Source organism: Portunus trituberculatus, chromosome 27, assembly GCF_017591435.1.
Source record: "Portunus trituberculatus isolate SZX2019 chromosome 27, ASM1759143v1, whole genome shotgun sequence".
In the NCBI taxonomy this organism is placed as follows: Eukaryota; Metazoa; Arthropoda; class Malacostraca; order Decapoda; family Portunidae; genus Portunus; species Portunus trituberculatus.
The window spans coordinates 15,482,920-15,507,401 of NC_059281.1; the positions used below are offsets into that span (position 1 = coordinate 15,482,920).

At 43.9% G+C, this 24,482-nt stretch overlaps 1 protein-coding gene across 2 annotated transcripts in view; it reads left to right on the top strand.

Annotated features, from left to right (window-relative positions):
* Positions 1 to 24,482, top strand: part of LOC123509779 (protein mesh-like) — a 24,608-nt gene continuing 126 nt past the window's right edge. The window contains exons 1-23 of one of the 2 annotated variants that reach the window (XM_045264320.1): positions 616 to 1,149; positions 3,760 to 3,861; positions 4,215 to 4,450; positions 5,138 to 5,328; positions 7,399 to 7,582; positions 7,993 to 8,130; positions 8,484 to 8,652; positions 9,273 to 9,530; positions 10,177 to 10,370; positions 11,753 to 11,898; positions 12,732 to 12,870; positions 13,193 to 13,335; positions 13,774 to 13,906; positions 14,439 to 14,586; positions 15,623 to 15,811; positions 16,417 to 16,554; positions 17,092 to 17,228; positions 17,683 to 17,812; positions 18,078 to 18,213; positions 18,892 to 19,043; positions 19,378 to 19,560; positions 22,107 to 22,293; positions 22,846 to 24,482. The exon at positions 22,846 to 24,482 is cut by the window's right edge and continues 126 nt beyond it. In XM_045264320.1, the coding sequence (XP_045120255.1) occupies positions 963 to 1,149; positions 3,760 to 3,861; positions 4,215 to 4,450; positions 5,138 to 5,328; positions 7,399 to 7,582; positions 7,993 to 8,130; positions 8,484 to 8,652; positions 9,273 to 9,530; positions 10,177 to 10,370; positions 11,753 to 11,898; positions 12,732 to 12,870; positions 13,193 to 13,335; positions 13,774 to 13,906; positions 14,439 to 14,586; positions 15,623 to 15,811; positions 16,417 to 16,554; positions 17,092 to 17,228; positions 17,683 to 17,812; positions 18,078 to 18,213; positions 18,892 to 19,043; positions 19,378 to 19,560; positions 22,107 to 22,293; positions 22,846 to 22,972 (3,747 nt within the window). In that variant the 5' untranslated portion in view covers positions 616 to 962 and the 3' untranslated portion in view covers positions 22,973 to 24,482. Of the gene's footprint in view, positions 1,150 to 3,759; positions 3,862 to 4,214; positions 4,451 to 5,137; positions 5,329 to 7,398; positions 7,583 to 7,992; positions 8,131 to 8,483; positions 8,653 to 9,272; positions 9,531 to 10,176; positions 10,371 to 11,752; positions 11,899 to 12,731; positions 12,871 to 13,192; positions 13,336 to 13,773; positions 13,907 to 14,438; positions 14,587 to 15,622; positions 15,812 to 16,416; positions 16,555 to 17,091; positions 17,229 to 17,682; positions 17,813 to 18,077; positions 18,214 to 18,891; positions 19,044 to 19,377; positions 19,561 to 20,216; positions 21,369 to 22,106; positions 22,294 to 22,845 lie in introns of those variants that run through there. The other variant, XM_045264319.1, reaches the window with a different exon arrangement.

The window sequence follows — 24,482 nt, forward strand, 5'->3', positions numbered from 1 at the left end:
TCACACTTAAGAAAATTGACGAATCAGATAATAATGATAACAATTAAACAACAACGATAATAATATAAATAACAATGACAACAACAACAACTAAAATGTGAAAATAATACAACTATCGTACCTAAGAAATACTATCGTACGTCACGTGATCCTATTTAATTCACCAAGATTAAAAATGAAACCCGGATCTGTGAGTAACCATGGGGGGGTGTTGACATTCTTCACGTAGATCCGCTTGAGTGGGCGGCGGGTGGCTGGGCGAGGCTAGACTTCTCAATACGCACTCTTAAATAACACACGGGGGGCGGTTATCCCTTCACCCACGCTTCTGACACGGGGATGCTTAAGTAAGAGTTCATTGGAAGAAATTCGTAGAAAGTAACGGTGGTTTTTTGGTGTTTTTATGTTATATATATTCGTGTTGGTTTAGTAAGGTTTTGAAATGTGAGTCAGGGTTTGTGATAAGAGAGCCCTAGAGATAACACTCATATCAGACAAAGCGTTAGTGGCGAAGTTTACTCACAGTACCAAATGTTCGACAGGTGATCGTGTATGGAGGCTAAAAAAAGGTTAATTACTGTTATTTCTACGTTGTCTATGAATAGCGTACATCTGTGAGGATTAGTGACTAGTACCAGTGTGCAGATGTAAGGGCGTGTCAGGGTGTGCATGGTGATACGTCAGTGCATCAACTAACACTTGGCAGCCGCGTTACTTTTATCAGATAAGGGAAGCCAGTGAGCAAAGGCGGATATTACCACACGCAGTACCCAGCCTAAGTAGGTTCCGGAGGGGAATAGCGCGCTTCTTGTGTTGGCAGCGATTACTGTTGCCGTTGTTATCGTCCCGCTGGTTATGGGGCAGGAGTGACACTTCAATCACTCCGAACTAATTGTGTGCTGAGTGACTTTCTGGAGTGACAGTCTTCGCGCCGTGTGTCTTCTGCCGGCGAGCGAAGGAGCATGACGCGGTGGTGGGGTTTGGTGGCGGTGGTGGTGGTGGTGGTCTGCAGGGTGACGCAGGCAACGGAGGCAACGCAAGCTGCTGGGCCGCTGACGAAGGATGATCTGGATTTTCTACAGCAACAGGTGGAGAAGGATGAGAGACTGGACCAGGTGGCGAAGATCCTGGAGAGAGAAGGAACTTATGGTATGTTTGTTCCTTTCTTTACCACGAGCTATCAAACTTTTATGTCTTTAATTTTCAGCGAGGTATAATATAAGTTACTGTGGTGCGTAATGGTGTTTTCTTGATTCATCTTAGAGTTACACAAGGGTTCTGCATCACCAGTGAGGACGTATGTCATAAAAAAAAAAAAAAAAAACCAGCGAATAATATATGTGGCCTTTGAATGTTTCATAATACGGTTTCAACTATATCATAATATAAACAAACCTGTCAGATGCAGAAAACTTAATGCCGCGTCCCAATTGCAGCTCAAGTCAAGTCGTAATCCAAATGTGCATCCTTAAAATAAGCTGCTTTCTCCACAAGTTTGTCAGGCGCACCGAGCTTCGAACCAAATTCCGAAACACTTGGCGCTGCACCTCCACACTACATTCAGAAAGCTGTAATTGAAGCTAAATGAGATTCCATTGATACTATTGATGTTTTTACAGATTAACAGTGTTCATACAGTATCAACAGGACAAACACTCTTGAAAATCTGGTCAATCATCTCTACAGCCTTTAGAAATAGTCGTGGTGAGATAGCAAAAGTATTTCTGAATATGAGCCGAAGACAACACCACCGGAACTACCTAAAATGGCGTCCCTTTCAGCTCATTGGTCTGTCTTCGCGTGTAATGGCGGTGATGACGTAATCTGTGCTGGCGGTGGTGGTGTTATCACTTTCTCAGGAGTGAAAAGGTCGAAGTCAGCTTTCTTTTACTTCTTCCGTCTTGCCTGTTTCCCGCGCGCGCCAAAAAGGAAACCACTGGGAGACAAGCTACAATATCAAAGTCTTCTTCTCACAAGACGACTGGTTAGATGGGAGTGAAATATCCTTAACAAATAAAAAAGGCTCTTGAGAATGATAAAGGAGCAAAAAGACAAGCAAACAAGAGATTACTGGAGTGGAGATAACAGGAGGAAGAACAGGGAAGATAATAGAACATAGAAAGTCAAACAGAACTTTCCCATCAACCAAAGAGACTGAAACAGGTAGATAGATAGATAAATAGACAGACAGACAGACAGATAGATAGATAGATAGATAGATAGAAGATATATTCAAAACCCTCAAATTCTGTTAGGGCATGAAAGCAAACGAACAAAGACAAATCAATTGTAGAACAAAATGATAACAAAGGTATATAGAGAAAGAAAAAAATAGTGACGATACTGTGTGGAGGAGAAAGGGAGGAGGATTGAAAACGAACAAAGCAAACGATAGCAACAGACGACAGCACGCAAAGAGGAGGGAATGAATGGAAGATTTATAAAGCTTTTGGAATGAACTTTAGGAGCGAAAATAGAACTTGAGGGCATAGAAGAATGAAGGAAAGAAGTGGATAAGGTGGATTAGGGATATTTTGGTGGGTGGAGAATATACTGGGTTGCTGTCTTGCTAACTTGCTGGCTGGCTCGAGGTCTTCTGCCCGCCTCACTTCTGCTATTATCGTAGATGGATAAGATAAAGGAGAGCCATACCAGCTAGCGACATGACTGACTGACTGACTCACTCACTTACTCATTTACCTACTTACTCACGTGTCTATGATAAGGAAAGGTATTTTATGAGGGGGAGGATGTGGTGGAAGAGGGGAGATGTAAAAGGTAATAGTGATGATAGGGATGATGATGATAGTGTAATGGTACGGAATTCTTTGATAAATAGTACTGTGGTTTGTGGTGTGATAAAATGGCAGTTTCTCTCTCTCTCTCTCTCTCTCTCTCTCTCTCTCTCTCTCTCTCTCTCTCTCTCTCTCTCTCCTTGCCTTTTTTTTTTTCTTATTATTATTATTAAACAGAGCTTCCACTTTTTTTGTCTTGTTTTAGGTTATTTTTGTCTACATTAAAAAGTGGTACAAAGTTGATAGCCTCTTACCTGAATTGAGTTCAAGTTCACCTGAGTGATATTGAGGACAGCCCATCAGACCCTTACCTGCGCTGATAAAGCCGCCTCACCTGTCTTAACAAACTAATTAACTAACGTAGCCCTGACTGATCCTTCCTCACCTGTCCTTACTTATTATTAGCATTTATCAACGCTAACTAAATTAACCTCTTATAAACCTGCTTTCTTTTTTCAATTTTTTTTTTAACCTTTGTCTAGTTTTATATTCTTTTCTCTCGTTGTTTTTCTCCTCCTCATTCTCCTATTCCTTCTCCTGTCCCACTAAATACACCTTAACTTCTCCTAATATCCTCACTATTCAAAACAACCCAAAGATAAACGAACCTAGCACAACACACCTCATTAACTCATTCGATTAGCGCCTTCAATATTGGGACGAATTTTTACCTTCAGTTTTGAGTGTTATTAGTCGATTTTATTAGAAAGGGTTTATGGAGGCCAGAAGATTAATGGCCAGAGTCTTTACTATTTTTGAAGCTGTATAAAATCACCAAATAGTACGCACCATAAATATGAAAACGTGTCATGGTACTGAAAGGGTTAAGGTGGAAGTTTCAAGACATTTACGTCATTAATTCTTTTGTACCTGAACGTGAAAATAGAAAAAAAGAGAGACAATTCAACTCATCTCACCTGTCCTTCCTTCTCACCTGATGTTCCTCTTACCCCGTCACCTCCAGATCCTATGAAGTCGAGGGTGGCGCCTGCTCCTGACGGCGGTCCCCCCAGGGTGCAGCGCGGCCACTCCAGGGTAAAGAGGAGCTTCGAAGATTTTGGAAATGGTAAGTAGGTGGTGCTCTCTCTCTCTCTCTCTCTCTCTCTCTCTCTCTCTTGGTTTTATCCTCGTTCTTACTGTGATTTCTATTTTTCATCCTTTTTTCTCTTTCTTTCTTTCTTTCTTCCTTCCTTCCTATATACTTCCTTCCTTCTTTCCTTCCTTCTTCTTCTTCTTCTTCTTCTTCTTCTTCTTCTTCTTCTTCTTCTTCTTCTTCTTCTTCTTCCTCCTCTTCCTCCTCCTCCTCCTCCTCCTCCTCCTCCTCCTCCTCCTCCTCCTCCTCCTCCTCCTCCTCCTCCTCCTCCTCCTTACAACCACTACCACTAGCCTTTCCCTGACTGTCGCCCTTCACCACAACAGACCCCATGATGTCCAGGATGGCGCCGAGGCAGTGGAAGCCTGACGTGGGGCCGTACGCCATCACCGCAGAAAGGCTGAAGGAGATACGAGCCCAAAAGATGTACCCTTTCTTCGACGCGGATCAGAGAGGCGGGAACGGCGACATGGAAGTAAACATTAACACACAGAACACTCAAGTCAACAAGCAACTAAACTTCCTCCTGCCTTTCTTCGGGTTTGGTCTCAATTATACTTGGGTGAGTGCCGTGTGTGTGTGTGTGTGTGTGTGTGTGTGTGTGTGTGTGTGTGTGTGTGTGGGACAGGGGGATGGGTGGAAGGGTTAGTACTTCAGGATAGGGTGTAAAATGATGGGTTTGCTTTGTTCGTTTGTGGGAAGTGGTTGGTAATAATGCAATAAGATGGGAAATAAGCTTTTTTTTTTTTTCTAATTCCGTGTCGCTTTTCACCTTCCTCTTCATAAATTAGTAATGTCTTTTATTTTTTCCTTTTCATTCTCTCTTCCTGATTTCTTCATCTTTAGAAATTAGAAGTGTCTCTATATGAACCTTTTTCCTCTAATTCTTATTTAATTTGTCACTCCTTTCCTTTTAGTCTTTTTCTCTTTATTTTCTTTTTTTTCTGTCAATTCCCGTCACCACTCCTTTCTTTCCTCCTTTCCTCTTCCTTTTTTCCCCTCTAATTCCGTGTCACTCCTTTGCTTGCTCTTCTCTTCCTCTTTACCACTTCCTTTTCTTCCTCTAACTCCCTGTTACTTCTTTTCTTCATCTTTTCCTCCTTTTCTTCCTGTCAATCACCGTCACTCCTTTCTTCTTCCTTTTTTCCCCTCTAACTTCCTGTCACTCATCTCTTTCTTCCTCTCCTCTTCCTTTTTTTCCTGTCAATCACCGTCACTCTTTTCCTTCACCAGTACGTTCCTCCAACAGGTTTCCCTCAACGGCTATCTTGGGTTCTCGGACGCTCCCTTCAACTGGGCCAACTATCCACTGAAATTCCCCGTGCAGGACTGGCCCACGAGACCCGATCCCTCCTTCATCGGGCCCTTCTATTCTAAGTGCAACATAGGGGAGCTGCGGCCCGGGGATGACTACAGCAAAAGGCCTGGTGTTTACTGGAGGTGTGTTGTGTGTGTGCTGGTGGTAGTGGTGATGGTAGAAGAGAAGTAGTAGTAGTAGTAGTAGTAGTAATTGTTGTTGTTATTTCTGGTGGTGGGTGTGGACGTGGGCGTGAGTGTGGGCGTGTTACTACCGTCCGCAGCAAGTAGTATTAGCAACAACGCACACACACACACACACACACACACACACACACACACACACACACACACAAAGTGACGCCATTAAGAGAACATGCAGAGGTGGAACGCAAATGTCATGCCTACTATTAAATCTCGCGTTGGTGGCACTGATAGCAAGCGAGAGAGAGAGAGAGAGAGAGAGAGAGAGAGAGAGAGAGAGAGAGAGAGAGAGAGACTTTACATACCACACTAGCTAGCCATATGTAAGTAAGTTCGTACGTTATAGCCACTTCTAGTTCCGGATTACTTTTATCAAACAGTGAGATAAGATTCCAATGAACTGATACCAACACCTGCCTTGCTGTGAGACCCTTGCCTGCGCCTTGAACTTCCTCTTACACCACCTCCTCCACTCCTCCACCCACTGCTTGTGTTAATTAGTCTCCCTTACCTTTGACTTCTTCAGTACTGGGACACTTTTTTACCTTGACTTTTGTGTGTGATTAGACGATTTTGTTAACATTAGGAAGTGTCTATGGAGGTCAGAAGGTTAATGGCCACAGTCTTCACCATCTTAATACCCACATAAGTTTCTGAAGCTGTATAAAAACATCAAATAGTAAGAAGAATGAATATAAAAAACGCGTCATGGTACTGAAGGGGTTAATCACCACACGTAATAGTTAGCTAAAGAAACACTGATGCTTTTCTCTCATACAGTTTATAAAGAACACTGATGCTTTCTGTCTTTTTTTTTTTTATCTATAACGATGACGATGGTGACGACACACGGAAAACACAAAGCATTCAAGTATATGGAACTCCCTACCTGCTTCTGCATTTCCAGCTTCCTATAACTTGAAATAATTTATGAGGGAGGTTTCAAGACATTTATCCCTTTTTTTTGGGGGGGCTAACTCGGACCAGCAAGGGAACTACTGGCAAATTAGTGGACCTTTTTGTTTCGTTTTACATTGTCCTTGGCCAGTTTTCCCTTACATAATGAAAGAGCACCAAGCGAGTTAAGTTAGGTTACAGAAACAGTCATTCATATTTTGCTACCATTACGTCCGCATTTGTTTCTTGATCGCTTATTCATTTCTGTTTATTACCGTTTCTTTCTTAAGTCTGCATTTATTTCCAGAGAGAGAGAGAGAGAGAGAGAGAGAGAGAGAGAGAGAGAATTGTTTTAGTATTTCTTTACGCCATTAGGTTTAGAGGTGGTAGCAACGGTGTGTTGGTGTAGGAGTGGTGAGGTAGGCAGTGGTGGTGGTGGGAGGCAGTGGAGGAGGTGATGGGGGTAGAATGGTACGTACAGGTCTCTCTCTCTACTTCTTATCATGTTATCAGCTTCGATAAACAAGAACCACAGGGCACCACGACTCTCTCTCTCTCTCTCTCTCTCTCTCTCTCTGCTATATCTTCTTTGTTGATTTTTCCTTCCTAATCTTTCTATGGCCTTTTATAATTTAGTATCTTTCGTTTTTGTCTTTATTTTTATTATTTATGTATTTATTAATTTTGTTACATATATTTCTTATCCTTCTTCATAAACAGCTCTCTTATCTTTCGTCACAAACATTTTCCCTATCTTTCATAAATCTCTTCTTAAACTTTACATTGAGTTTCTTTTTATTTATTTGTTTATTTTCATTTATCTATCTATCTATCTGTTTATTTATCTATCTTACTTCATCAATAATTTTTTTCATAACCATCCTTCGTCATAATCTTTATTAATCTTACTTTATCAATCTTTTTTTACATTACTATCTTTGTATCTTTATTTATTTTACTTCATCAATCTTTTTTTTTTTTTTTTTTTAACGTAACTATCCTTCATCACAATCTTAATCAATCTTATTTCATCATTCTTTTCCTATATTACCATCCTTTTGTCACAATCCTTTTCCCCAACCTTCACACACCTTAACTCCTCGTCTCCTGCAGGATGGCGCGCGATCTGCCGTCTCGCGAGGACCAGTTCAGCGTGGAGCTTCGGGAGCGGCTCATGTGGGACATCCGGGAAGGCATGGTGGGCACGGCGATCTTCAGACCCAAGCACGCTATCATTGTCACCTGGAAGAACGTCACCTTTGCTGGCGGCTCCGTGAACACTGATGCTAAGTTTGTGGTGCGTAGAAGAGGGAAAGGGAGAAGAGGTGGTGTTTGTGATAGAAGAGAAGAAGAGAGAAAGGGAGATAGAGAAAGATTACTCATATTAATTAAACAGCAAAGTAAAAGGAAGAAGAGACATTGTTTGTGATAGAAGAGGAAAAGAAGAAGAAGGGGGAAAGAGAAGGGGGAAGAAAATGAAAGATTACACATTTTTACTAAACAACAATAGAAGTAGGAGAAGAAAAGGGAAGAAAATTAGGTGTTTGTGATAGAAAAGAAGGGGAAGAAGAATAGGGAAAGAGGAAGATGGAGAAAAATTATACATATTAACTAAACATCAATAGACTAATTAATCCTAGCTATTCATCTCCTCTCCTACTTAACATAGTATATCTTTCATTGGAACCCGTTTTCTTTCCTTTCCAGACGAACACCTTCCAGCTGGTAGTGGCCACGGATGAGATCAGAACGTACACTATCTTCAATTACGACTACATGGCCTGGACGTCGCACACTGAGGCAGGAGGCTCTACTGACGAAGGCCAAGGCGGTGTACCAGCTTTTGTAAGTCCCCTTTACGTCTGTCATTCTTTGCTTCCGTTTTCTATTAAAGCTTTCTCGAGAATTTTGTGTTGTTAATCTAGTATTTTGGTTATTTCAAGTATTATCCCTGGTTTTAGAAGTCTGATTACGTATCTAAGGGTAAAAATGATGGTTTGTTATAGTCCACAACTTACTGAAAGACTAAAAATTGAAATATATTGATGAGAAAACCCATTGTTCTTAAAAGTTTAATGAAGTAGCATGATGGTTTACCTAAATGACGAATAACTGTGATGAATTCTCTGTCTCTCTCTCTCTGCCTCTCACTTGCTGTCCCTCCTCCTCCTCCTCCTCCTCCTCCTCCTCCTCCACAGGTCGGATTCAACGCAGGCAACGGCACGAGGTCTTACGAATACACGCCATACAGTCAGAAGCTTTACATTCGTGATCTCGCCGTAGCAGGAAACGCGAACGGCTTCCCGGGGCGACACATGTTCAGAGTGGACGAGAAGATTCTGGCGGGCTGCTGCAGGAGGGAGGAAGGTGAGAGAGAGAGAGAGAGAGAGAGAGAGAGAGAGAGAGAGAGAGAGAGAGAGAGAACAAATAATATGAAGTAAAAACATGCACACACACACACACACACACACACACACACACACAGCCCGGTAGCTCAGTGGTTAGAGCGCTGGCTTCACAAGCCAGAGGACCGGGGTTCGATTCCCCGGCCGGGTGGAGATATTTGGGTGTGTCTCCTTTGACGTGTAGCCCCTGTTCACCTAACGGTGAGTAGGTACGGGATGTAAATCGAGGAGTTGTGACCTTGTTGTCCCGGTGTGTGGTGTGTGCCTGGTCTCAGGCCTATCCCAAGATCGGAAATAATGAGCTCTGAGCTCGTTCCGTAGGGTAACGTCTGGCTGTCTCGTCAGAAACTGCAGCAGATCATACACACACATTGACCTGCAAGGGGACTGGCAATTAAGTGGGTCTTTTTCTTTATATTTTTTTGTTGCCCTTGGCCAGTTAATATCCCGTCTTTCATAAAACCACACAAAAAACCCACAAATTAATCTAACCTAACCTAACGTAACCTTAACCTAACCTAACCTAACCTTACCTAACCTAACCTAACCTAACTTAACTAAAACCCTATTCCTCACGAACAGAATTGATGGAGTACCCGCTGACATTCTCCCCGGAGCAAGGCAACATGCTGGGCGGGACACTGGTGAATCTAACAGGACCGTGCTTCAAGACCAGCTACCGCCTTACCTGCCAGTTCGATACCACTGCTGTTGAGGGCTACATCCTTGACGACAACCGCGCCACCTGTATCATGCCCCAGCTCTACGTGTCCGGCTATGTGGAGTTCTCTATCTCCATCAACAACGGGCCATACTACTGGAAGGGGAAGTTTTTCGTTGGTAAGTGAGTGGCTCTGAGGGAAAATGTGCGTGTAGTAAGAGTTCTTAGCGTGATTTGTACTTTTTTAACATTTTTACGTTCTGTGCAGGTTTTGGTGAATGTTGGTGTACGTTTTTTTAAGGTTTTAAGGTTCTAGTGGAGGATTTCGGGTTTTTAAGTGTTTTTCGCGGTTCTAGGGAGGTTTTAGATTTTTGTTTTGTTTTGTTTTCGCAGTTCTGGTGGATTTTTTTAAAAATGTTTTTCGTGGTTCTAGTGAAGTTATTGAGGTTTTTCAGTGTGTTTCGCGGTTCTAGTGAAGATTTAGTTGTTAGTTTTAGGGTTTTTCAATGGATCTTCGTGGTTCTAGTGAATTTTTAAGTGTTTTTCGTGGTTTACTGGAGTTTCAATGTTTTTAAGGATTCTTTGTATTTCTACTGAAGTTCTAAGGGCTTTTTCGTGGTTCTAATGAGATTTTTGGGAGCTTTCAAGGATTCTTCGTGGTTCTAGTGAAGTTTTAGGGATTTTTAAGGGTTATTTTGTGGTTATAAGAGAGAGAGAGAGAGAGAGAGAGAGAGAGAATCACACATACACACATACAAAACAGAAAGATATACACAATAACTGTACCCTTCTTCAGTGTCTCTTCCCTTCCTGCCTTTTGAACAGAAACGCCCCTAACAGCTCCTGAGGGTGTGTGGTTCAAGGATGACAAGTATCAGGACCACTCCCCGGAGGTGCTGCACATAGAGTGGCTGGCGGGTAACCTCACCATGAACAGAGATGCCCAGGCCCAGATTTCCCTCTACGGCTACAGAGAAATTAGCATCCGACCAGAGATTGTGTATATCGACATGATGGTGGTGAGTGTGTCAAGCTGTGGAGAGACAAGATGGCTGAGGAATGGAGGAAAATATCGACAAGTTTTATAGGCTGACAATCTAGGGGAGAAAAAAAAGCTTTGTAAGATCAGTTTTGGAGGGAAGATATGACTCAGTAGAAGGGAAAGAGTGACAAAGCTTTAATATGAGAAACTAATAGCATTGTTGTCGCTTTCCACTCAAAAACTTAGTCAAATTCCACTCATAGGCATGCTGGTGGTGAGTGTGTTGTTGTTTTGTTATATTGACATCGCTTTCCTGTCAAAACTTAGTCAAATTCCACTCATAACATGCTCTGTCTTATTTAAAACACTAGATTTGTACTCATTCTCCACTCAAACAATTCAGAAACTCTTCTATTGCAAATACTCAAATACCTTATTATCGCTTTCCAGTCAAAATTCAGTCAAATTCCACTCACAACACGTTCAATCTCATTAATCTGTCAATGGAACCATCAAACTATCCTTAAAACCCCGTGTGACTTAAACAATTAAACACGGGTCTGTTAAAAATGTAGGTTATGCAGCCACCATTTTTCAAAGTCTGCATAGATGAGGAACCTTATTCGCAAGAATGTTTATGGTATTGATAGAGTAGAAATCATGTGAAAAGCACTGGATTTGTACTCATTTTTCCTTCAGGCCATTCAACAACTCCTCTATTCCAAACACTCAAATACTTTTTTTTTTTTTTATCAATTTCCAGTCAAAACTCACTCAAATTCCACTCATAACATGCTCAATCTTATTTAAAACACTAGATTCGTACTCATTTTCCACTCAAACCAGTCACAAACTTCTCTTTTTTTTTACCTAAATCATTCAGTTCCCAATCAAACCCAGTCATGCCAGTCAATACCCAGCCAAAATCGCTTATTTCCCACTTAGAACCCACTCAAAAGCCACTCACACTTATCAAACACACTCATTTTTCCTTCATACTAACTCAGAGTACTGAATTCTCACTCACTCACTCAAGACCCACCCATCCCTATCAAAACCAATCCATTTTCACTCAAACCCACTCTGAACACTCAAATAACTCGATTTCCACTCATAACTCACTCAATTCTCACTCAGATCCATTCCAAACACACAAATCAATCAATTCCCACTCCACACCCACTCAAAATCCCTCTCAAGCCCATTCAGAACACTTAAATAATTCGATTTCCTTTCAAAACCCACTATATTCCCACTCAGACTCACTCAAATAACTCGATTCCCACTCATATCTCAAAACATCCATTAAACCCACTCAATTTCCATCCATACCAACTTAGACCACTCATCCCGTTCAAACCACTCAAACTACCCTATTTCCCACTCATACTTCATCTATCCTACCACCTCCACCACCAGGAAGGCATCCCCAACACTGGATCCTTCGCTCTCACCACGGCTGACTTCATGAGCAGAGACAACACGCATCTCCTGGACCTTGAGATGGGCCTCGTTATGATCAACCTCACTATTCCGGAGCCTTTGTATGGTCTGGAGAAATCGACGTAAGTGTGTGTGTGTAAGGGAGGCTCGTGTTCAGAAACGCTTTGTTCTCTCACCACGACTGTTTTTTCAAGGCCACAGAGATGATTAGCGGGGTTTTCAAGAGTGTTTCTCCAGTTAGTAATGCGGATATCTTGTCAATCTGTCTCTAGAAACTTAAAATCATCTTTGAAAACTAGTGTATATTTAAAAACTAGTGTATATTATAAAGCTTTTTGGAAAAGTGGAGGTGAAGTACAGAAATGTTTAAGAATACGACAGAGAGAGAGAGAGAGAGAGAGAGAGAGAGAGAGAGAGAGAGAGAGAGAGAGAGAGAGAGAGAGAGAGAGAGAGAGAGAGAGAGAGAGAGAGAGATGATTCTTTTTTTCATTCCTTGTTACTCTTGTAATTCTTTAAGAAATCTATAATATCTTGAAACTCTCTTTGAAATCTTTCTTCACTCCTTTGCAAATCTTTTTAAATCATTTTCGTATTGTAATCCTTTATAATCTCTTGAAATCCTTACGAAGTCTATTTGTAATTCCCTTATAAATATCTTGAGATCCTTTGTAACTCCATGAAATAAGTTGAGACCCTTTTTAACCCTCACTTGAAACGGATCGAAGCCCCCACGCGATATCTTAAAACCCTAAACAATATCTTAAAATAAACTGAAACCCTTAAAAAACTCTTAAAATACTTTCTAATAATCTCTGACCTCTTGCAACTATCTCTAAAAATTCTTAAGAACTTGTAATAACTTCTAATCTCTCTCTAATCCCTAAAACCATTAAAAAAAAAAATCTTCGTATCACCTTCGCATTCCTTGTAACCCTTCCTTGCTTTCTTTCCCCAGGGCGGTGTGGTCGCGGCCAGTCCCCTTGGCGTGGTATTTCAGGTTCCAGTGGGAGAAGCTCTTCGGCAGTAGCTGGCCGAGCGCAATGTGTGACCGCTGGATAGAGAACGACAGGAACCTTAGGAACTTTGCCTACGAGGTGAGAGAGAGAGAGAGAGAGAGAGAGAGAGAGAGAGAGAGAGAGTTTTGTTTTCTGCTTGCTGTTTTATGTTTCACTTTCTCTTTTATCCTTTTTCATTTGTTCTCTCTCTCTCTCTCTCTCTCTCTCTCTAACGATGATAATAATAACACACTCTATCAGTTCTACTACTACTACCACAACAACAACAACACCACCACCACCACCACCACCACCACCACAACAACAACAACAACAACAACAACATTCACCTCCCCTACACACACTCATTAACCAACCTGCCTTTTCTCTCACCTGCGCCCTTCCCCCGTGCCTTCCCCAGGTGGAGCGGTGTCCGTGCCTCCTGCAGCAGGCGGTGGCGGATAAGGGGCGCTTCCTCCCTGACTTCTCCTGCGACAAGGACGGCAACACTCAATGCGATTACCACTTCGGCGCCATCCACTGCGTCCGTACGGCTCTCCCCAAGTACGTACATACGGACATACGGACACTTATACGTACACACATTTTTTTTATTTATTTGTTATTTAGTTTTATTACATCTGTTTTTTTATTATTATTTATTTTTTTTTCCTCTCTTTTTCATTTGTTTCTATTTTATGATGTGTTCCTGTTCTGGATTATTATTTATTTTTTTTTTCGTGTGTGAATGTGACATGTTTTTTTTTTTTCACGTGTTTCTTTGATTTTCTCTCTCTCTCTCTCTCTCTCTCTCTCTCTCTCTCTCTCTCTCTCTCTCTCTCTCTCTCTCTCTATATCTATCTGTCTACTTTTATCTTTTCTCTATCTCCCTTTCCTTCTTATTTTCTCACATTCTCACTTTATGTTCTTAAGCTTACGTTATATTAAGCTTTACGTTATGTTATGTTATGTGATGTTATGTTGTTACGCCCTCCATGACAGCGAGGACGGGGCGGGCCAGCAGTGTTGTTATGATCGTGACGGCTACCTTATGATGACCGCTGACAAGATGTGGGGAGGCAACCCGCACCGCGCCCATAACCTTGGCAAGACGCCCTTCGATGAGGCCAACAAGGTAAGCATGGCCCCCCACGCTCACGCCCACACGCCCACAACTCTTACACATGCACACACACACGCACACACACACACATAGACACAGTATTAGTTCCTCACGCATATATACACAGGCCCTTCCGGAAACTCTCTCTCTCTCTCTCTCTCTCTCTCTCTCTCTCTCTCTCTCTCTCTCTTCTTCTTCTTCTTCTTCTTCTTCTTCTTCTTCTTCTTCTTCTTCTTCTTCTTCTTCTTCTTCTTCTTCTTCTTCTTCTTCTTCTTCTTCTTCTTCTTCTTCTTCTTCTTCTTCTTCTTCTTCTTCTTCTTCTTCTTCTTCTTCTTCTTCTATCTATCTATCTATCTATCTATCATCTTAAACTTCCAATTACCACCTTCTTCTTCTTCCATCTATTTCTACTAATTTCAACCATTTTCCCCTTCATTTCCTTTATTCCTACCGCATCTTAACACACCACTACATTCTACACCACTATTACCCATCTTCCCCTTCGTCATCGCCTTCGTCAGTAGCACCTTCCTCTTTCCTGTAGGTTCCGAGTCTCTCCCACTGGTACCACGACGTCATTCCCTTCTACACGTGCTGTAAGTGGCAGGGTGAACAGTCTCCCGGCTGCGTCACCTACAGGTTTGAGCGTCGCGCCTCCCAGGACTGTGTGGGTTACCAGCCTCCTACTGCAGGTTAGATATGGTTCTTTGCTTTGACTGTCTTTATTAAGCTTGTCTCTATTCTGTTTTTTTTTTTTTTTTTTTGTGTGTGTGTGTTTTATCAGTTTGTTTCTGTTCGTGCGTTTTTCGTGGTCTTTCTTTTCGTATCTCTCCTTTTCTGGTTCTCTCTCTCTCTCTCTCTCTCTCTCTCTCTCTCTCTCTCTCTCTCTCTCTCTCTCTCTCTCTCTCTCTCTCTCTCGTACTCTTCTTCCTTTTCATTGAGTCAAGTAATGAATCAATCTTCTACCTTGTTCCCTCTTCCTGTGTCCCTCGCTGGCTGCTGGTGACTACATTAAAGAGTCAGTCAGTGAACCAGTCAGTCAGTCACTCGTCTCTCATCAGTGTTGATAACTTGATAACTTACCATTAATAAACTCCAATTCTTTTTATCAGTTATTCATATCATCCCAAAAAATTTCTTATCAGTTATCAATTTTAATTTATCTTTCTCTTAGGTATCATTCTTATTTATTTTTTATCAGTAAGTGATTCTAGAATTTTTGATAATAACCACGCGTATTTTGTTTTTCATTCCATCATTCTATTCTTTATCACGCCCATAACGTTCACCAACATTCACCATTTTTTATGCAAGAGGGGAAAGCTGGCCAAGGGCAACATAAGCCACTCCCTTACCCCCCAAAAAAAGGGGCCCACTAAGTTGCAAGTCCCCTTACATGTCCGAGAGATTTAGCAGAAAAAAAGGATAAATGTCTTGAAACCTCCCTCAAGTCATAGGAAGTTGATACAGAAGCAAGTTGATGTGAGACTGTCATACAAAACGACTATTTTCAATATGAACTATTGGCGGTAGGATAGTCAGAATTGGAGGAAAGGTGGAGGAAACATGGAGGAAATAGTCTACCACTGGAGAATGATGGAGAACATGGTGGTGGTGGTGGTGGTGGAGGCAACAAGTGTGGTTAGGAAGTTGGAAATGCTGAAGCAGGTAGTGAGTTCCAGGGTTACTAGTTTCTATATCTCACTCCTGTAACCACCATCTCTGCAGCCACTGTGTTTGGTGACCCCCACATCTACACCTTCGATGATTTCCCCTACACCTTCAATGGCAAGGGGGAGTTTGTGCTGGCCCGCGTGGACTCTGTGCGCCACAAGCTGGACGTGCAGGGACGCTTCGAACAGATCTCCCCTAACTACTTGCATGAAGCCAAGGGATCCATGCTGACGGCTGTGGCAGGTGTGTGTGTGTGTGTGTGTGTGTGTGTGTGTGTGTGTGTTTGGTTGGTGCTCAGTTTAGTCTCATCTGGTTTCCTTTTGTTCTTCTTCTCTTTCTCTTCACTGCTCTGTTGTTTTTTGGACTGTAAACTATTTTCCTTCCTTTTTTTCATCCTGGGTTTCTGAATTCTTCCTCTTTCTCCTTACTATATATTTTTCTTGTATATTCTCCTTCCTTTTTTCACATAACCTTTAAATAACACTGCTAGTTTCATCTTAGGTTTATTTTGTCCTCCCTCTCCTTAGTAGACTCCATATTTTTATAGCCTATTTTTCTTCCTTTTTTTCACTTAACATCTAAATAACATCGTTAGTTTCATCTTAGGTTCATTTTTCTTCCTCTCTCTCCTCAATATATTCATTTTTTTTTTCGTGGCCTATTTTTTCTTTCTTTTTTTTCACTTAACATCTAAGTAATATCGTTAGTTTCATCTTAGGTTCATTTTCCTTCCTCTCTCTCCTCACTAGACCATTTTTTGTAGATTATTTTCCTTCCCTTTTCACGTAACTTAAAGAATACCGCTAGTTTCATTTTGTGTTCCCGTTTTCTTCCTCCCTCTGGTGCAGCTCGCGACAACATTTCGTCCGTGGTGGAGGTTCGCCAACGCCCCATTGATGCCATCTGGAGGTACCATCTGGACGTAATCGTGGACGGGCAGCGAGTGTACTTCGATAGGTACTCCCAGAAGATTCAGCAGTTTAGGGGTGAGATATTTGACATGGCTCCCTTTCTTCATTTGTTTTTTTACGTCTCTGCCTGTCTGCCTGGCTGTCTTCTTTTTCTTTCTTCTTATACTTACTTATTTTACTTTTCATTCTCTCTCTCTCTCTCTCTCTCTCTCTCTCTCTCTCTCTCTCTCTCTCTCTCTCTCTCTCTCTCTCTTACTCAGTCGCTTTCTTCAACAATTCAGAAGAGAGACAACAACATTTTACCTTCCTTCCTTCACTCACTTATTAAACCTTTCATTCTGTCTCTCCTAATCAGTCACTCACTCCAACAATTCAGAAGTAATTTAGGAGAACATTTTACCTTCCTTCTTTCACTCATTCGTTTGTCCTTTTACCACTCATTCACTCACGGAGACAAACGATATGGTACATAATAACGAAACCACATTCACGAGTATCCATCTTTCTTCCATTCACCAAACTCATTACCACTCTGTTGCATCTCCTCCTCCTCCTCCTCCTCCATCCCTTACACTTCCTTACTTAACGCAGCCACACCCTTCTCCTAAACAGAGTGCGTCGTTTATACACCAAGCAACGTCCTCAACCAGAGTCACGTGATCATCATGTTTGCATCAGGCGCAGGTGTGGAAGTCATGGAGAACAGGGGCTTCCTCGGGACCAGAATCTACCTCCCTCTTAGTTTTGCGGTGAGTGAGATGACGGAGAGGAATGAAAAGACTAGGGTGACTGAGTGGTGGTGAGGAGACGTGGAGGAATGAGAGAGGAATTAAAAAGTTGTGGTGACTGAGTGCTGGTGAGGTGACGAGAAAGAATGAAAGAGGAATGAAAGAGTTAAGGTGACTGAGTGGTGATAAGATGACATGGAGAATTGAGAGATGTGGATAAGGTAGATGGACGTGCTAGTGGAGTGATTTGGTGAAGTTGGCTAATGGGTGAAGTGAAGTGGATGGAGGTTAGGTGGAATGAATGGCTGGTTGGAATGGAAACACACTCCTTTCTTTTCAAATTTTGTCGAGAGCACTAATAACAAACATTCCCCGTCCCAACACCCTTCCTTAACTAACACTCACGCGGAAAAGAGGAAAGAAAACGAAGAGAATGCATAACCACGTCGCTTATTCTCCGTCTCTTACCCTGCAGAACATCACCCGCGGACTCTTCGGAAACTGGACCTTTACTCAAACTGACGACTTCACGCTCCCAGATGGCACTACAGGTCCTGTTTCTGAGGCCAGGGACATGAAGGCGGTGCACGCTTATGGCATGGAGTGTAAGTAGAGAGAGAGAGAGAGAGAGAGAGAGAGAGAGAGAGAGAGAGAGAGAGAGGAGCGAGTAACGTTTGGTAATATTTTCTTCCTTGACTGAAAGAAAACGAAGAGGTTTCTAATAAGGAAAATGGGAAACTTGCCAGAGATATAATGTGGATAGGACAAACGAGAGAGAGAGAGAGAGAGAGAGAGAGAGAGAGAGAGAGAGAGAGAGAGAGAGAGAGAGACTTGGTTGTAGTGGAAGAGTTTAACCCCATGAACTTGCAGGGGTGTTGGACGACAAGGAGCGGGATTATGTTGGGCGTTCTCTCTTTAACCACGACAACTACCGCTCCAGCAACTACTACTACGATGCAGATTTCGTGCCCGAGATGGACATTGAGCCGGCCTTGTCTATTAATGCGTGAGTGGTGGAGGAGGAGGAGGAGGAGGAGGAGATTTACGTTTGTTGTCTCTTGTTTTTGTTCTTGTGCTCCTTCGTGTTCTTTTTTTTTCTTTTACTTTTAATATGTTTTTTCGTTTATATTTATGATTAACACCTTTACGTATACACACACACACACACACACACACACGGCCCGGTAGCTCAGTGGTTAGAGCGCTGGTTTCACAAGCCAGATGACCGGGGTTCGATTCCCCGGCCGGATGGAAATATTTGGGTGTGTCTCCTTTCACGTGTAGCCCCTGTTCACCTAGCAGTGAGTAGGTACGGGATGTAAATCGAGGAGTTGTGACCTTGTTGTCCCGGTGTGTGGTGTGTGCCTGGTCTCAGGCCTATCCGAAGATCGGGAACAATGAGCTCTGAGCTCGTTCCGTAGGGCTGGCTGTCTCGTCAGAGACTGCAGCAGATCAAACAGTGAATTACACACACACACACACGCACGCACTACTTTACCATTCCTTATCTCTTTTCCTTTCACAACCTACCCAAACGTACATAACTTTACCTAACCTAACTAAACTAACCTATCATAACAATACCTAATCTTAACCAAACTGTATCCAAACCTAACCTAACTTAACCTACAAATACTACTTTCTCCTGCTCCTCCTCATCCTCTTCCTCCTCCTTCTCCCGCAGAACCACGAGGAGTGAGGAGATCAAAAGAGCGTGTGGCGACTCCTACCAGTGCCACTTCGATTTCGTGGTCACACTTCGCCGTGACTTCGCTGACATGACCAAGTATTACCAGGACCAGTTCGTCAACATCAAGCAAGTGGGGCTGGTTACCGGTGAGTGTGGGAGGAGTGACTGGCTGGCTGGGTTGTTAGAGGGAGTAGGGGAAGTAATGGTTAGGTAGATAGATAGATGGGTACAGTGCATTAATTGATGGGTAAGTGGATTAGTGGATAGATAGGTGGATAGATAGAAACGAGTAGATAAATGCATCGATATAGATAGATAAACAGATAAATAGATAGATGAATAGATAGATAGATACGAGTAGAAAATAGATAGATAAATACACAGATAGATAAATACAGAGAGAGAGAGAGAGAGAGAGAGAGAGACCAAAAGACCACAAAAGACAACTAAAGCAACAACCTCCACTCCTGCCCTCCTTAGTGGTGTCCTGCGGCGCTCTACCCACGCCCCCGAACGGCAGGAAATCCACCTTCAACTTCCTGAGCGGCGCGGAGGTGAAGTTTGATTGTGACCCTGGCTATGTTCTGTTGGGCGAGCAGCGGCGGTGGTGCTATGCTTCTGGAGACTGGAACTGGCCCGAGGACGGCGAGGCAACGTGTGTCAGTGAGTACCGTGCCTTGGTGTCGTGTTGTGTTGTTCCCGCCGTGGGTTAGGGCAGGGCAGGGCCATTACTCTTTCCTCGGTTGGTTTGAGCAGGGTATATTGGAAGTTGTTGGGGTTTTCAAGGGTGTTTTTTTGTTTGTTCTTGTGATAGTTTAGAGGGTGTAGTAGGATTTGTTTTATTTATTTATTTATTTTTCAAGGGCGATTTAATGGTTGTTCAATAAAGTGTAGTGGAGGTTATCATGGTCGTCAAGGGTGTTTTCACGATGCTATAGTGGTAGTTTGACAGGGAGTTTGTATCATTATAGTGAGGGGATAAATCTATGACATGCCGAGTTTTTACCACGTGACTTTTCAAAATAGGCTTGATCTTAATGAATTAAGGTGAAGTTGTCCTGATATTCGTCCGCACCTGTCCCTCCCCCTCCCCTCCCCCTCAATCTTGCGACGGCAGACACGCGGCGCTCGCTTGCTCGCTGATTCACTCACTCGTCCGTCATGGCGGTGCAGCCCAGCGCTTGTTTGGCGTCACTTGTTTCCTGAGGCTAAGGACGCACCGCTCCCATCCCTTCGAGCTGGGCAGGGGCTGGGCAGGCGCGGACGGGTGGACGGACGACAAGACGCAGCCTGGCACTGATGGATTCTGTTCCCGGCAGCCGAGGCAGAGTACCTGGTGATGCAGGGCGGCATCACCGCCGGCACGGTGCTGGCGGTGCTGGTCCCGGTACTCATCGCCCTGCTGTGCTTCTCCTCATACCTGCGGAACAAGGAGCAGTACGAGGCCGAGGCTTACGCTGCCGTCATCCCCCTCCGCCGCCTGAGACGCTCCGCCGCAGCCCCTGCCTCCCGCCCATCAATCTCCCGCCCCATCGGCCCCGTCAAAACCGCCGACTACTCTCCGGTGACTCACAGAGAAGTGTTCAGCGGCTCCCCGCCCCCACAGAAGCTCTTCACCGAGGCACCGCTTGGCCGAGCTTACGATAGCTCCTCCGACATTCCCGACACGCCCTCCAGCCACCGCTCCCTCAGCGACTCTGACAGCTACACCTACCCTGGCAACCCCTCCGCCGTGGACGCCATCGGCTGCCGTCCCATGAAGATTCCCAAGGACTTTGACGCTGTGTACGACACACACGAGCCGGTGAACAACAAGCCCGTGGTGTTCCAGAACGTGATGTGGGACCTGGACGCCGAGCCCCATAAGGAATCCAACGTGTAGGGCCTGTCACCCACCCTCCCCCACCCCTCCTCACGTGTCACACCCAGCCACTTCCCCACCCCCTTCTCATGACACAGGCTTTGCAGCAGAAGATAAAAACGCTCGCCGAAGAGGAAAACGTACAGTACCAGGTCACAGAACCACGGCGACCAACCAAAACTTAGCCGCTAGTTCGCCGTGGCGCAAACGATAATTAAACAAGCGTAGTGTTAAGAACTGTTTGCAGCTTACGTAGTGCTAATGTTTTCATCTTAATTCAAATGTAAGGTAATGGTCTGTGTGTGTGTGTCTTTGTGTGTGTGTGTGTGTGTGTGTGTGTGTGTGTGTAATTTAGCTATAGGTACAGGTTAGAGAGGTTGTGACTCATTACACTCGGAGATAACATTACCTTAAGTACCTAACGTTTTATTGGCTTATAGCTTCTTAACATTAGTGTGTGTGTGTGTGTGTGTGTGTGTGTGTGTTTCTTAACGTGTCTTTCGAGTAATTTTTCTACTTTTACTAGCAATAATACCACCAGTATCATCTTTATTACTGTTACCAAGGCGGACTGAGAATGAACAGAGAATAAAGATGAAAAGAAAGAAAACGATTATTTATGCAGCGCCGCGATACAAAACACAAGAAACCTGAAAGTATTGACTCTGCTGATCCTTCGTGTTCTTCTATCCCTTTTCTTCCCTACGTTCTCCCCCTTTCATGAATACCTACCCGGTCCCTCCCAGTCTCTCCCGGTCCCTCCCAGCCTCTCCCAGTCCTTCTCAGTCTCTCCCAGTCCTTCCCAGTCCTTCCCAGTCTCTCCCGGTCCTTTCCCGTCTCTCCAGTCCCTCCCAGTTTCTCCCAGTCCTTCCCATGTCTAGCCTGGTCCTCCCAGTCTCTCCATGCACCGCTAACCATATGTGAAGGAGCTGGACGAGTGAGAGAAGAGGGAGAGGGACAAGCTTGCGGATGAATAAAGGAAAACGGAGAAAAGAAAATGGAAGGGCAGTTGTTTATTCTCAGTTGAGGTTAGACTAGACGGCGGGACATAAATCACTCATTCTATCCACTCTCTCTGTACTCATCTCTTTACTACCTAACCTAACCTAACCAAAGCAAACCAAATCAAACCAAACCTATCCTAACCTAACCTAACCTAACCTTACCTAACCTAACCAAACTTAACCTAACCTAACCAAACCAAACCTAACCTAACCTAACCTAACCAAACCAAACCTAACCTAACCTTACCTAACCTAACCAAACTTAACCTAACTGAACCTAACCTCATTACCTATTCATATTCACGCCCTTGGTCACGCCTTCCACTGCCCCCCTTAACCACCAGCCGAGGCCGAGTACCTGACCATGCAGGGCGGCATCACAGCGGGCACGGTGCTGGCGGTTCTGCTCCCTGTCCTCATCGCCCTTCTCTGCTACTCCTCCTACGTGCGCAACAAGGATCGTAAGGACTATCAGGAGCCTGCCTTCGTGCGTGCCGGCAGCAGGAAGATCAACCAGTTCTTCAGAAACAGGTGAGGCAGATGAACAAGTGAGACAAACACGAGAGAGACAGGCGAACCAGTGAGTGACAGGTGAACAAGAGAGGGAGAGATGAACATGACTGGGACAGGTGAATGAGTGAGTGACAGGTGAACAAGAGAGAGGTGACCACGAGAGGGACAGATGAACGAGTGAGTGACAGGTGAACAAGAGAGAGAGAGAGAGAGAGAGAGAGAGAGAGAGAGAGAGAGAGAGAGAGAGAGAGATGAGAGAGAGACAGAGTGAGACGAGAGAGAGAGAGAGAGAGAGAGAGAGAGAGAGAGAGAGAGAGAGAGAGAGAGAGAGAGAGAGAGAGAGATGAACATGACAGGGACAGGTGAACGAGTGAGTGACAGGTGAACAAGAGAGAGGTGATCACGGGAGGGACAGGTGAACAAGAGAGGGAGAGGTGAACATGACAGGGAAGCAGGTGGACACAATAGGCACAGATGAATAGCAGAGATGAATAAATAGTACGCTTAGAACACAGCTGTCATTATAGTGGAAGATTGTACATAGTGTTCATTTGATGTTCATTCCTACAGCAATAGGAGGTACGGCTCTGAGTCGCGCCAGACGCCCGTGAGAGAGCCTTTGAACAGCGGTGGAGGGAGCAGCGTTGGGGGCAAGCGGACGCCAGACACGCAGAACAGCGACGACACCCCAGTGTAGCGGCGCAGCGCTGACTCGCGCCGGGCCTCGGTCGGGGCCTGGGCAGCGGGTACGGGAGGGCAATAGTAGGTTACGTGTTGGACAGAGGGAACAGGCTGAGTCGTGCGTTGTCTGTCTGTATCCTCAAACGCTTCACTTCTTCACCTTCATTACTTTTTAGCAGTCTCTACGTAATTGATGTTGTTGGGGTTTTCAAGTGTTCTAATATTACTTCGCTTAGTCATTTGGAGGAAACACTCATGAGGATCCAACTAATCACTTCTGTGGGCCTTTGTAAACAGTCCTGTCGAGAACCCGCAGAGTTAACGAGAATCAGGCGGGGAGCGACGCGAGTCAGTGTGAGGAGTGGTGTGTGGCGAGGCGGCGAGGCTACGGAAGGCGTGGCAGGGGCGATGACAGGACAGGGATACAGAGGACACCATCACTTTCCACATTCCCACTCGTCACCACCCTATACCTGTAATGTTAAATAACTACGTGGACTTGAAATATTCAGTTAAAAAAATTCAGTAACTCTCTATGTGTGACCTCCAGACCTTGCATTTGACATCATTGAAAGGTGAATGCACTGTTTACCGTCCTGTTTACCTGTTCCACCTGTCCTCGTCACATGCCGCGGCGGAGTGAGGGGCGTGCGGGGCTGGACTCACTCTCCGCCTCGCCTGTGAATGTTTGTGTTTTTCCCTCACCCTAACCTAAGCTTACGTACGTCCCTTCCTTTATAACAATCAGGACAAAGCATTACTGTGTGTGTGTGTGTGTGTGTGTGTGTGTGTGTGTGTGTGTGTGTGTGTGTGTGTAGAGGTTCGATTGATCATCTTAGTCCTCTTGATCGTACTTACTTTCTTATTTCATTATTTGTTATTATTTTTTTTAGTAAACTGTCATGATAGATTTACTTTTTAATTGTTAGCGGTACAATATATAGAGTTAGTTGTATAGGCTTACTATATGTAGTTAGTATTATCATCATTATTAGTATAAGCAACACCTCATTTTAGGGCACACTTCTTTTTCTTTTGTATTTTTTTTTCTTTTTGGTACAAAGTAGATGATGTTATGTCCTAAGAAAAAAAAATGTATGTAGCACAGACAGCCGGGTGGTGTGTGTGTGTGTGTGTGTGTGTGTGTGTGTGTGTGTGTGTGTGTGTGTGTGTGTGTGTGTGTGTGTGTGTGCCTTAGCGATGGGTGGATCGTGGAATTAGGGAAAGAACCACCCCCTACGGAGCTGTCACGCCAATTATTTAAATAAAAGTGACACCGAGACCTCATAATGAAACACTTCTGCTTCTCACCCCTTACTTTCAAAGACTCTAGTTGAAGTTGCACGGGTTTTAAGGATGTTTTCACGATTTAAAGACAGATTAACAAACTTTCTATTTTAGTGTAAGGAGAAACAGTCTTGATAACTTGAGTAATCATCTGTATGGCCTCTGAAGGTAGTCGCAGTGAGAGCAGAGCGAAGTGTTTCTGCATGCAGGTCTGACATCCACCCAGAGAGGACTTGTGA